At 42.0% G+C, this 14,681-nt stretch overlaps 1 protein-coding gene across 7 annotated transcripts in view; it reads left to right on the top strand.

Annotated features, from left to right (window-relative positions):
* Nucleotides 1-11,982: 11,982 nt before the first annotated feature.
* Nucleotides 11,983-14,681, top strand: part of AKAP9 (A-kinase anchoring protein 9) — a 132,803-nt gene continuing 130,104 nt past the window's right edge. For 5 of the 7 annotated variants that reach the window (XM_072412833.1, XM_072412835.1, XM_072412839.1 and 2 more), the window contains exon 1: nucleotides 11,984-12,136. In XM_072412833.1, coding sequence (XP_072268934.1) covers nucleotides 12,083-12,136 — 54 coding nt within the window. In that variant the 5' untranslated portion in view covers nucleotides 11,984-12,082. Of the gene's footprint in view, nucleotides 12,137-14,681 lie in introns of all 7 variants that reach the window. The other 2 variants (XM_072412834.1, XM_072412842.1) reach the window with 1 other exon arrangement.

A 14,681-nucleotide genomic window follows, 5' to 3' on the forward strand; every position in this document is an offset into this window, starting at 1 on the left:
AGCTATATAGCACCAACATATTATGCAGTGCTGTACATTAAATAGGGGTTGTAAATGACAGACAGATACAGACAGTGATACCGGAGGGGAAGAGGACTCTGTCCCGAAGAGCTTACAATCTAGGAGATAGGGAAGTATCATACAATAGGAAGGGGATATGGAATGGCAGGTAAGTAGTGAGGGTTTAGGAAACAGAAGACGGGTAGGTGAGTTGAAAAAGATGGGTTTTAGGGGCTCTTTTAAATGTGCAGCAAGTAGGAGCAAGCCGAATGACTAGAAAAGTCTTGAAATATATATAGGAGATAGGGACTGTAGGTTTGTTCTTAAGTTGAATTTGTATTTAAGTCGAAACAGGTACATTACTTTTAATAAATGCAATTAGGACAGATGTTTGTTTCAACATAATATTAGGCAGCGTGGTGTCAGTTACTGTATAAAATCCTCACTGTGAGTTAATCACAAACAAAGCAAAAAAAAAATTAACTTTATGAAGCCTAGACATTCATTAACTTCTGGAGCAAGCTGCGCTTTGATATGCAAAAAGAAACAACTGCAGAGTTTGTCTTGGTCAATAAAGAGTTACAAGAGGTTGCAGAACAGCAAAAGATTTCTTCTGCAAGTCAGGCAAAACACCCCCTCCCCCCATCAAGCCTTGGTCCTGCACACTAGCCAGCAGGGAAGCCCCTTTGTATCAAGGAGTTGTTCATATGTCAGATGTCCTTAACCCAGGGACTACCTGTAACCCAACACCTGACCTTCTCTGCTGGGTCATCTGAGTGTATGGAAGGCCCCCCTGGTGACGCATGAGCAAAGTAGGATTGAGCATTGGTAATGTGCCATGGGTAAAATCCTGCAGCCTTTCAGGATATGTGATGAGATTGTTATGGGTGAAAAGTTAATAAAAAAAAAACAGTTATTTATAAAATTTGTACAGGCTCTTTCAAACAATGAAGGATGGTGTGCTGCTTCCCCCAACTCTTAGATTGTAAACTCTTCGGGCAAAGTCCTCTACTCCTCCTGTGTCTGTAGTTGCCTGTCATTTGCAACCCATATTTAATTTACAGCACTGTGTAATATGTTGGTGTTATACAAATACTGTTTAATATTATTATTATTATTATTTATAAGAATAATTTCCATATGCCAGAATCCAGAATAACTGTCAGAGTTATTGCTATTACAATAAATTACCAGCAGATGGAGCCAGAGTACAATAAATACCCTGGTACAAGACAGCATGCTTTATGTATTGTTCCGCTCCATCAGAACTAAGCACAAAAATCACCTAATTACCCAAAAACTGTATCAAAGAAAACCGAAAAACTTAGCCAAACAACATGAGCTCACCACACACATTACAATGTGTACAGATAAAATATATTATTTCATTGATATGCCATTCCTATCCTATTCAACATCCATTTGATGACAATCACCACCACACATGCAGCAAGATTACCTAAATGAAAGGATCACATTACAAATAAAAGTTAATTAAATATTGGCATACATTTGTACCTAATCATAAGATGAAAATAAAAGTATATTTTCATGTATCCCAATAAATTCCTTTTAACTTTTGCAGTAGACCCAATATCCTTAATGACAGTGGCTACAATTCATGCTCCATTCTGAATGTCTTCATTTGTAGCCACTCCATTGTGCTGTAGAGAGCTGAGACTACAAGTGTAAATGCCCCCGTCTATGATACACAATGCAAGGAATAGGACATGGAGATTTTTTATAGGCAGGAAGCTGATATTGCAGCCACTCTACTGCCCTCTAGTGTTCAGACAGTTTTATACAGAACAGATGCATAACAAATGTATATAAATGCATAAATGATAAATGTATTATTATTATTACTCCATATTAACTAATGAAAGGGCAGTGAGTTTAGATTTCCTTTAAGTTTACCAGCTACTTATAAAAGGCAGAAGAAATTGCAGAAGGTTTGTGAGGCTTTTCATATAATCAACAGAAACCTTTAATTTAAGAATTCAGAATGTGAATATGTTCTGAATATGTAAATCTGTGGAGAGTTTTTTTTTTTTTTTTCCACTTTGCACTTTCTCAAGACCATTACGGAAAGTAGCAATGCATATCCATAGAAGTCATTTGGTCATCACTAGGTCTTGGAATGATTCCTTATTAGAAGAAAGGATCTTGAATTTCAAACTCTGACATTTAACTCCATACAAATAAATTATTCATCTCCACCAACTTTCTAAAATGCAATAGATCCGGGCATCTCGGCGTCTGGCGAACTCAGCAGGGAGCTGAATCTATCGTGCTACCTCTTTATATTATTATTATTTATTATAACATTCTCGCACATATATACTATGTCTAGAAAAAGATGTGTGGAGTTTAAGATTTGCCAGACCATACGGTGCTCAACCCCTTTCTACCGTAGACAGAAACATTCCAGCAAAGGTAAGACTTGATGGGGGACTTTCATAAATCAGCTCAGGCTGGACATTGGGTAGATGAAGATCAGAGATTGGTGGGAGATGGGGACCAGCAAGGTTTAGGGGTTAGAAAAAAAAAAGGATAGATGGGGGCCATTAAGGAGGGTTATGAATATGGGGGAAATAATGCAAAAGAATGGAACATGTCAGTGAGAAGATGACAATTGGAGAACATAGAGTAGGAATAAGATACATGATGGGAGCCTACAGAAAAGATTTGGAGAACAAGGGAAGAGCTAGAGTCTGGTAATATGGAGATCGAAGAAAGGTGATGTACCGTGGTAGAAGAAGACTGGGGGATGATGGAGGTCAGCAAAGGAAGCAACAAGGACCTAGTGGATAGTAGCACTGAAAAGATTAGGAACAGGATAGGAAAAACTAGCAAGTAGAAAGGTTTTGAATGGGGAGATAGATGGAGTCTAACTGGGATAGAGGTCAGGAACAAGGGGTGAGATGGAGTCTGGTATAGGGAAAGTTCAGGAGAAGAAGAAGTCAAGGACAGGGGATATGATGGACTCCAGGAGAGGAGGAGGTCATGGACAGGGGGTATGATGGACTCTAGGAGAGAAGGAGGTCAAGGACAGGGGGTATGCTGCACTCCAGGAGAGGGGGAGGTCAGGGACAGGGCGTATGCTGGACTCTAGGAGGGTTGAGGTCAAGGACAGGGGGTATGCTGGACTCTAGGAAAGGACGAGGTCAAGGACAGTGGGTATGCCAAACTCTGGAAGAGGAAGAGGTCAGGGACAGAGGGTATGCAGAACTTCAGGAGAGGAAGAGGTCAAGGACCGGGGCTATGCTGGACTCTAGGAGAGGAATAGGTCAATGACAGGGGTTATGCTGGACTCTAGGAGAAGAAGAGGTCAAGGACAGCGGGTATGCTGGACTCTAGGAGAGGAAGAGGTCAGAGACAGGGGGTATGATGGACTCAAGGAGAGGAGGAGGTCAGGGACAGGGGGTATGCTGGACTCTAGGAAAGCAAGAGACCAGGTATGGGGATTATGCTAAGCTCTAGTAGGGGGTGAGGTCTGGAACATGGGGTATGGCAGACTCTATGAAAGGTAGAAATGTAGAACAAGGAATATGAAATACTCTGAGATAATTTTTCTTAACCTTTTTAACATAGGGGAATTCTTGAAATAACTTTCAGGTCTTCAGGGAACTCCTTCTATATTTATTATATCCACAGTTCACAGTACATGTGTGGTTGTCAGTAGGGTGAATGCCTTTTAAATTGCAGTTTAGTGGGAAGAATGCCATCATATAGCCAAATAAATAGTTAGCATTTTTCAAATGGACCTAAGAGGCACATGTTGGTCATTGCTTAAGAAACCTCTAGCAACCTCTGGAGGTACCTTAAATGAGAATGCTCTAGAAAGTGGAAAGGTGTGAAACAAGGGATATATCGGAAAAAGGGGGAAAAATGTTGGGAATATGCTGAACTCTAGACATGAGAGAAGTCAGGAGCAGTGGGTGAAATGAAGTCCAGCAGGAAGAGATGTTAGGAGCAAAGGTTCAAATGAGCGCTAGTGGAAAGCAAACAGGAGTAAATCAGGATCAGGGAGATATTAGAAGGAGTTAAAATGTCTCAGGGAGAAAAAGGCCACAATAAATTTTGGTGGGGAGACTTCAGAAGGTAATTGTCCTGCAAAGAACTGTTTCATGTTAGAATAATGGGGTGGTAAATGGTGCCCACAGGGGCAGAAATGGCCTTTACTTCTGGCATTGTGTTAGTAAGGTCTACATGGCTTGCTGCCTGTGCACATACAAAGAATGAAAGCTCCACCTATGAATTTGTAAAATGTGTTACTCGGTTTCCCATTAATGTGTAACAAATTATACAGCACTAACAGGTTTACTTAAGCACTTTCTAGAGAACATTGAACTATTTACCTTAACCCTAAATGGATTTACAATTCAGTGTCTCTACACCACCTACTACCAGTGCAGAATCAGTATATGCACACCAAACAAACACAGCAGCAAAACGTATTATAATGCTACAATGGCCATCTCAAGAAGAAATATTTTTGCGCATCCTGACTCTTGTGTCTTGTTACTTCCTACCCCAAAATGAAAGATTTAGAAGAAATGGTTGGAACCCCATCATCATAGGTTAGCAGACCTGGGAACTCAAAAGAGAAACATTAGAGATTATTTTTTTGAGATATCTAGAGAACCCTCCATTAGCTTTCTTCCACCAAAATATCAATTATGCTACCTGCAAATTTGTTATTTGGAACAAGAAAGGGAAGCCAAAAAAACCTGGGGAGAACTTACAAACCCCATGCATGTGACCTTGCTGGAAATCAAACCAGAACTTCTATGGTCCGTATGAGGTCTGTACACAGTAGATTTTTGTCACCCAAAACAAGCATTCGCGTTCATCTTGACAAACAATCTAGTGTCAGTACAGGGGCCTTTGACGTTGCTGATGAGGTCAATAGTGATCTGCAATGTGGGCCAGACCTATTAACAGTAAAGATTAATAAGAGGGTGTATATAAGCCATTCTCAGCCAGGGTTCCTCTAGAGCAGTGCTCGCCAACCTTTCCGGATGTATGGACCCCTAAACTTATGGGCTCTGGACCGCGTATGCGTGGGGAGCCGTGTATCACTCCAAGGGGAAGAAACTTCCCCCCGGGTGACGTCATGATGCCAGAACCCGCTCACTCGCCCATCGCAGGTCTGAGGCCCAGAGACACAACTGGCCCACTTCCCAGACCCTGTGATCCATACGGGAGACATGGTCCGCGGCTCTGGCCAGTGCACCCCACCAGCGGGGACCTTCTCCTGACCCGCTCTGGGGCGCACCGGCCAGAGCCATGGACCACCAAACAGTTCTTACGGGCCACCAGTGGTCTGCGGGCCACCAGTGGTCTGCGGACCACCAGCTAGCGACCACTGCTCTAGAGCAGCCTTCCTCAACCACTGTAAACTAACACTCAGGTCTTTGGGAGCCTCTAATAAAAAAATTAATTGAACAAATGCCCTCATGTTGATGATAGGTGTGAAGAATGCCCCTCATACTGTGATGGTACAAATTCAATCCTTAGAGATATAGGTTAAAAGATCATTGTAATGAGTGTGGCCCTGCCAAGTTAGACCCAAAAACATTCAGGTACCATCAGATTGGAGGATGGAAAGCTACAGCTCAAGGAACCCCTGGCAATTTCTGGAGGAAACTTACTTAAGAATGGCTGCTCTAAGGGTTCCTCAAACTGTGGCTGATGACCTCCCATTTGATGATGACGGCATAGTTTTGCAGCCAACACCAATTGGTAGACCTACATGACTCTAATGAGGAGTTTAATAGTCTATAACAGTGGTCCCCAAGCTTTTGGAGCTTATGGACCACTAGAACTACAGAATCCATACCATGCAAGCGTGGGGAGCCATGTCTCACTCAAAGGGGAAGAAACTTCCCCCATAGTGACGCCATGATGCCAGAACCACCCACTCTCCCATCGCAGTCTCCTAACCCCACTAGGGGGAGCATTGGCCAGAGCCGCGGACCACCGCTGGTCTCCATTCTCTCGCGGCCCACCTGTCAGATGGCCGCGGCCCACTAGTGGGCTGTGGACCGGGGATTGGGGACCCCTGGTCTAAAAAACGGGTATTCTAGCCACCACTATAAGAGGCATTCTTTCCACTGGCCACCAATTTAAGAGGCTTTTTCCACTGATATTCCAAAAAAATGGTTTTAGAAGGGGTTCTTTGAGACCTGGGACATATTTCAAGGATTCCTTGGGTTGAAAAAAGTTGGAAAAGGCTGGCATAGTCCATACTTCCTTCCTTCCACAGATTTCAAGCAGTTACTGTATAATTTAGATTGTAAGCACTTCTGGGCAGGGTCCTCCTTCTTTGTCACTGTTTGTCATTTTCTACCCCTATTTAATGTACAGCACTGCGTTATATGTTGGTGCTATACATATACTTAATAAAAATAATAGTTTGGGCTTTTAATGATTTTTAATACATACATAACTGATCTTTTTTTTTTTTTTTTTTTTACATTACCCTGGTGATCTGCTTAATTCACTTAGATAGCACAGGACAAAGACATAATAAATTTCCTTTATCCTAATTCAGAAAGAAGCAGTGGCATGCAATACTGATTTACTTTTCCCCCTTTAAATTACGTATATGCTATATTATACTGCTTTTCTGCCCGACCTGGAAAATGAGTCCGACAAACGAAAGGGAATTGTGACAGTGACATCTAGAAGCGACTGTGAGATTTCATTATCGCCATGATGACAGCTTTTATATATATATATATATATATATATATATTTTACGCCTGAATATATTATTAATATAAAAATACCTTGTTATCCTGTAGCACAGTGGAATAATGATGGAGCACAGAGCAGGACATTCTGACATGTCAGACAGATAACACAGCATTGCTACAAGCAACATAATTCACTATACCTTCATCCTGGAAGTTAACCCCATCCTGCCCACCTGACACTTATTGCTATTATACTATAATGGATATTGAATGCTCTTCTTGTGTGTTTGTACTGTTTGCTCGGATTTTTCTTCTACAACTCAAAACTTTTTTTTATTCTTTTTTAAGTAGAGTAGCGAAGGGCAAGAACCTCTGTCTGTATTTTAATTGCTGTAGGGTTGCTCAAATTCGTCTCAGTTCATTTCAAGGTCTGTTTAGCAGAATTGAAGCAAATGTTCAGATTGTGAATTCCTGAATCTGAACTGAAGTTTACTTTGTACATGTACACAAACACTGCTGATCATTGTACAGGCAAAAATCTCCCTGCTGCACCTATCAATGGCAAACATTATTGCCAATATTACACCTACCTATAAAAGTATTTTTAAAATTTGCATAACCCCTAGTGCTGCTTGCCAATTGAAGGGGGGGGGGGGGGTAATTTTGTGCAAAATTCATGTACATTTCATGCAAATTGCACTTGGCTCAGTTTACAATTACACTGATTGGCTCAGTTTCAAGTCAGTAAAATTTGCAAGGTCCAAATTTTTCATTTCATTGACCATTTCTATCAGGGATGAGAATTTAGGAGAGCAGTAATGAAGAAGGTGCTGCGATGTGTTTATGAAGCTATGTACAGCACCCTGCTGACTCCTCCCATCAGTTACTATCTGCTGGATTGCATAGAAAAGCATAGATCCACATAAAAAACAGAAAGGTTGTATATTATTAATAACATGTTGGAAATGGAATGGGGTCCAGGGAAGAAAACATACACTTTCCAAACCAATTATTTAGGTTGTTGGTTCTGTGTAATTCTAAGTCTGGAGCTTGCACAGAGCAAGAACGGTTTACCCCCCAACCCATTTCTCTAAGAAGAAGCATTGTCACATGCCCAGCCAAACAGAGCAGCGAATGACAGTTTGCTAAAGAATCAATGTACAGCACTGTCTAATATGTTATATAACGCTATATAAATCCTGTTTATTAATATTAATATTAATAATAATTAAAGACAATTGCATCAAAAACAAGCCGTATGAAGGCTCCCCACCCCCTGCGGACAGAGCTCCCATCCTGGGGCATTTTTTGAAATTATTATATTGAAAGCAGATATTCCATTTTTCCCTATAGATATCATCCAACAACAGGAAATCCATGCAAAGGGACCTCCATGGCATGTGCCAGGTATTCTGTAAGCTTTACAATTAAAGCATTAAAAATGACATGAATCAATCAAATCTGAGATTTTAGAAATTGGGTTAAACATAAGGGTGACCACTGCTGTTCCATGGCTGGTTATGGCTGGTGGAACAGTTGCATGCAGGAAAATGTCCTTGTATAAAGTTTCTGCTTGGCTTACGCTTCTGAAAAGTAACGTTCCATTGGCGGAAGGGTTCATAAAGCCGTTACGTTATTCATAAACTATTGAAAATGTGTGCAGTGTTGTGTACTCTGCGTAGTGGAACACATCTGCTATAGGGAAATGTTAGAAGAAATGAGATGCTGTGTGAATAATTCATCATTATTATTAATATATTCCGTCTCTTCTCCGCACTTTACTCTCTCTGAACAGAACAATGGTTAGCCAAAAGTGGCAATTCAAACTCAGAAGAACAAAGATGATTCCTCTATCTAATCTTTGAATCATATTGAGAACTCTGCATAGCATGAGGTTTTTAAGAAGTGATAAGTTTTGAAAACAAGTCATGCCCTCATTATAGGACATTATAAGACATTATAGCAAGGTGGGCAACTGTCCGGGGCCTTCACCCTCCATAGAGTCCTAACTGACAGAATGGAGGGGTGCAAGGAGTTGGAATGCTGTGCATTTGGACCCCCTACTTCCCCTAATTTCCTAGGGCCCCATTTTTCACACTTGCCATAAGGTTGAGGTGTGGTTACGGCTTCCTCATGGCAGTGAACCACTGCTTTGGTGGAGTTGCTAGAAGCTTCTTCTCCCTGCAGCAGCCGCAAAGAAAATGAACTGGGGCAAAAGTGAGAGGTACTCTGAACCCTGCACAGGACCCCTCAGTGCCCATTATTCTGCATTCCCTGCACAGGACCCCTCAGTTCATATACGCTGCATTCCCTGCACAGGACCCCTCAGTGCCCATACACTGTATTCCCTGGTGTGGTTACGGCTTCCTCATGGGAGTGAACCACTGCTTTGGTGGAGTTGCTAGAAGCTTCTTCTCCCTGCAGCAGCCACATACCCCCAAAGCTGCCCCTGGCAGAATTGTAGTTTCAATGTTACTCTAATATCAGAATTATTATTATTAAACAGGATTTATATAGCGCCAACATATTACGCAGCGCTGTACATTAAATAAGGGTTGCAAATGGCAGACAGACACAGGCAGAGAAGCAGGAGGAGGAGAGGACCCTGCCCCAAAGAGCTTACAATCTAGGAGGTGGGGGAAGTATCACACAATGGCCCTGATTTATCAAAGTTCTCCAAGGTTGTAGGGAATACACTTCCATCAGTGAAGCTGGGTGATCCAGCAAACCTGGGATGGATTGAAAACATTTGCTAACAAATAGCTAATGACTTTTAGGAAATCCATTCCAGGTTTGCTGGATTACCCAGCTTCACTGATGAAAGTGTATTCTCTCCAGCCTTGGAGAACTTTAGTAAATCAGGGTCAATAGGGGGGAGCTGCAATTTTAAAGAACTGAACTGTGCAGTAAGCACAATCTGCTCTAAAAATGAATGGTAATGCAAACAGCAACTAAAAAAAGCAACATTAATTTAATATTCAGTTTGCAGTATATAAGTAAAAATGATTATTGCATATATATGACCATATAATTAATTATATAGTATAAATTATATAAAACTAAATAAGGCAAATGTTTCTTTTGCAGCTAATTTTGCAGCAGAGATGGGTCAAGATGATAAAAGTTTATTACCATAGTGTAGTATAATGAATTCACCTTCTGTAGTAGTTTTTTCACCTCGTTGACATGCCTGATATACATAAATATATTTGTTTGGGTTTATCTGACATACTTTATATTGGACCAAGTTATATATCTCTGATTCTCTGTGCAATGCAGGTACATCATGGCTGGTGGGAGGGGCCAGCAGGGTGTTGTAGAAAGCTTTATGGAAACTTCACAGCACCCTGATGGTCCCAGGTAATGCCTACATGTGATGCTGAGCCTTCATGGTTGAAGAACCTGAAATACAATGAATGAAGAACATGGGCTAGGGAAAGTTGGGATGGAGAGAAATGGGGTTGGATGATGCTGGATGTTCTTGCAGCAATAAAATAAACTTACCTGCTTGTTAAGGATTCTTTTTTTTTTTTTAGTACACTCATCCCTCCTCTCTCTGTTTTGGGCACTGCCATCTTCACCCGGTCCAATTCTGGGTTCAGGATCTTCAGCAATTTTTATTGGTCAGACAGCAATGTGCACAGTTAATATATTCCAAGTATTATTATTAATAATAATAAACAGGATTTATTTAGCGCCAACATATTATGCAGCGCTGACCAGGGGTATTTCAAGATATTTGGCATCAAACACTGACCTGTGCAAATGCAGCTCAGTGTACTTCAAAGAAAACATTGCAAACAAGAAAGAAAGTTTATTTTATTGCAGAAAAGACATTGCCTGTCCCTTCTGCAAAAGAAAAAAAAAAAAGTCAACTCCTAAAAATCCTTTAGGTCCTTTTCATTAACAATTCCTTATCTTTGAGGCGAGATATTAAAATATTTGTGGAATTTTCCAATTCAGGTTTCAAGTAGCAAGGCGGATGTTGCAGGGACCTGTTTGGCCAGATTTTCCTGACGCCTCTTCCCCCTGGGCACATTAATGGTTCATACATTCTGTAAAAGAAAGGGAAATTTAGGTTACATTGTCTTCCTTGCAGCAAATCTTCAGCAATATTTATTGATCTATTTTCCAGATTGTATGCACACAATGGGTTGATCACCCAGTTTATAGCCCGGAGCCAGGGATCTGTGGATGTGCAAAGCAAATTATAGTGTGGGATAGGCAGGACACTGGGACCGCTAGTCCATTTCCAGGGGCAATGTTATACTGAGCAATGATAGTTTGGAAAGTTTGGGGAACACTGATATTTCCAGGTCCAATGCAAAGCCAGGAAAACAAGCACAGGGACAAGTACAGTATTCCTCATTGCATATACTATACTGATCTAGGGTTGGACACTCACAGAAACACAGAAATAGGGGGCCTGAGACTTGTATTGCTGATAATTGCAGACACATAATCGGTGTGAGGAGCACTGCCCTGCTAATTAGAAAATACAAACAAAAACCACACAAAACAATTTGCAGACACATCAGTGTCCATACACTGTACTCCATGCACAGGACCCATCAGTGCCCATTATTCTGCATTCCCTGCACAGGGCCCATCAGTGCCCATACGCTGCATTCCTTGCACAGGACCCAACAGTGCTCAATATTGTGCATTCCCTGCACAGGATCCATCAATGCCCATAGGCTGCATCCCCTGCACAAGACCCATCAGTGCTCAATATTCTGCATTCCCTGCACAGGACCCATTATTCTGCATTCCCTGCACAGGACCCAACAGTGCTCAATATTGTGCATTCCCTGCACAGGACTTATCAGTGCCCATACGCTGCATTCCCTGCACATGACCCATCAGTGCCCATATGATGCATTCCCTGCACATGACCCATCAGTGCCTATTATTCTGCATTCCCTGCATAGGACCCATCAGTGCCCATTGTTCTGCATTCCCTGCACAGGACCCATCAGTGCCCATATGCACAGGGCCCCTCAGTGCAAATATTCTGCATTCCCTGCACAGGACCCATCAGTGCCTATTATTCTGCATTTCTTGCACAGGGCCCCTCAGTGCCCATATTCTGCATTCCCTGCACATACAGCACAGCCCACGTGCACAGGTGGGTGTGAAGCGCACGTGACCTCCCTCCCTCCAGGTCTCTGAGCTGTCAAGCGATATTCCCAGGTGGGCGGTACCAAGGTACCAGACCCCGCCCCTCATCTTCTCCCCGCCCTCCCCAGCAGCTGCGGCAGTCAGCCCGGGCGCCGGTTCTTTGACGTCAGTGGCGAGCGCCGAATGTTTACGTGGAGATGGGAGAGAGCTGCGGCCGCTAACAGTGCTGTGTTCTGTGTTCAGGAGGAGGAGGCAGCATGGACGAGGAGGACCAGGAGAGGAAAAGGAAGCTGGAGGCCGGCAAAGCCAAGGTGGGGGACACAATCTCTGTGCCTGTCAGTGGCTGCATGTCTGTCCTATTCTATATATGTATGTATGTATGTATGTAATATTACAGACATGGCATTGCATGTGTCACCTGTCATGTGTGTGTGCATACATATATAATCTGACACCTGTTTAATGTGACATGGCACCTGTCACGTGATCCTTTACATGTATGTGTCACATGTGTCATCTTTATGTATGTATTTCCCTGGTTTTGTTTACATTATTTCCTAGTCCCATGATCTGTCACATACATGTCGCCATTGCATTACTGAACCTAATATATTCCACATATATGTGTAATTGTCACCTGTCGCGTGATCACATGTATGTGTCACACGTGTCAATGCTTATTCCTGGTCCCATGATCTATCACATACATGTCAGCATTGCATTGCTGCATGTATTATTTTCCATATTAATGTGTGGAATTGTCACCTGTCACGTGTTCATATGCATATATGTGTCATGTGTGTCAATGCTTATGTCATCTGTATGTGTTTATATATTTCTCTTGTTTTGTTTACATTTCATATGCCCATGATCTGTCACATGTTGCCATTGCATTGCTGCATGTGTCACCTTTCACTTGTTTGTCAATACGTGTATTCCATCACTGCCATGTCAATGATCATATGCGTGCCTCTACTAATCATACATACATTCATGTTTCTTACCATCTCCTATGTCAATGATTGCAAATGTCACGTCTCCTCTCCCCTTTTGTGTATTAGCACCATTTATATGTTATGCAGTGTTCTCCCCAGACCCTTCTAGTTGGGCGCACCGCCCATCACTTTTCAGTAACCACCCGGCTGTTTTTGGGTGGTTAATAATAAATTGGGTCACAATACAGGGGCTGCCACCCCAGCAACTTCTTCCCACCCAGCCTAAAACATTTTCTGGGTTGAACACTGATACACAACAGCAACCTTCTGGTTCTACTTATATTGTGTGTCTGACATCATGCATGCAGAGCAAATTGCATTGGGGTTGCAAATGTCATACAGACAATGACACAAGAGGCTTAGAGGAGCCTGCCCTGAAGAGCTTACACTCTAAGAGGATCATGCAAAAAACTTTTTCTGACAGTTGGTATTGTTACTTTATGGAGTATTGTATTTTGTGTCTTTAAAGTTTATTCTGTGTTAGTCTATATAAAGTCATTGTAGTTATAATTTTGAATCACCCCTATTTACATGTTATTTAATGTATGTAAAGCCATTTTATATAGAGTGAAGAAGGGTAGAACCTGTGTCAGCTATTGTTGTGATCTCTGTACCATGTACAAGGATTCTCTCCCTCTATTTGTCCCGGTGACCGGGATCACTTGGACAGGAAGTGATGGGAGATGGAATGGGAATAAAGAGGAAATCTTCAATGGGATGACAGCAGGTCTAACAGGATTCCCTTTTATTAGAAAGATTTCCACTTCCAGTTCCGTCTATATCCACAGCAGGAAAAACTTTGAACAATCCACAATGAAATAAAACAGTTTTGTCTAGAGATGCACATCCTGAAATGTTTCATGAAATATGTCTGTTGTGGCCCTACAAGCCCCATGTTGTCTGTTGCTACAACTGTCACTCTGCCGGATCAGTAACACGTGCACCTGACGTGGGGAGAATGTACATTTGTGCCACGTGCTGCAGTTGTCGGAACAGATGTCCGGACTGAGCTTTGATATTTTCTTGAACGTTTGTATTATAATTTACCTATTAAAGATCTTCCCTAAATATTTGCAGTATCCTCAACACATTTCTCATTTCATACTGCAAGTGTTATTTTTATATAAAAAACAAGATGCAAAGAATTCACCTTTAGCTGTAAAATTGGACTGTGGAATGGGTGGTACAGTGTTGGTGACTCTGGACAACTATTACATCTATATAAGCTTGGTTCTAGAATCATGAACATTATTACGGAGCTGTCTCCCCACGCCTCTCAAGCTATAACAGCTGCCACTCTACTGTTTTAGTTTGTTTCTGCCAGAATTTGTGCCGACTTTTCACGCAAAAACCTGGTTTGATATCACCGTTGTATTCATTCCACTGAGCGGCAGCATGGTGGCTCAGTGGTTAGCACGCTGGCCTTTGCAGCGATGGGTCCCAGGTTTGAATCTTGGCCGGGCATGGAGTTTGCAGGTTCTCCCTTTGTTTGCTTGGGTTTTCCTTGCAGGTACTCCGGTTTTCTCTCACTTTCCAAAATCATGCACATAGGTTAATTGGCTTCCCCCTTAAATTTTCCTTAGACTGAATTAAGGCATATGACTATGGTAGGGAACATGACTATGTACTTTGTACAGCGCTGTGTAATATGATGGCGCTATATAAATACTGTGTAATATTCTATTGGTGTAATAAGCAAATGGGTCACCCACCCTGCTGCCATTGTATGGCTGTTCCTCGGATCCGTTGCTCCGTCATATACATGGATGTGTGTTAGTGAAAGGGCTCTCATTTCAGGCTGAGCAGATGCCAGTGAGTGTCTGTCGCTGGTTTTCTGTGACAGCTGCACGGTGTGTTTGCT

The sequence above is a fragment of the Pyxicephalus adspersus genome, chromosome 5, assembly GCF_032062135.1.
Source record: "Pyxicephalus adspersus chromosome 5, UCB_Pads_2.0, whole genome shotgun sequence".
In the NCBI taxonomy this organism is placed as follows: domain Eukaryota; kingdom Metazoa; phylum Chordata; class Amphibia; order Anura; family Pyxicephalidae; genus Pyxicephalus; species Pyxicephalus adspersus.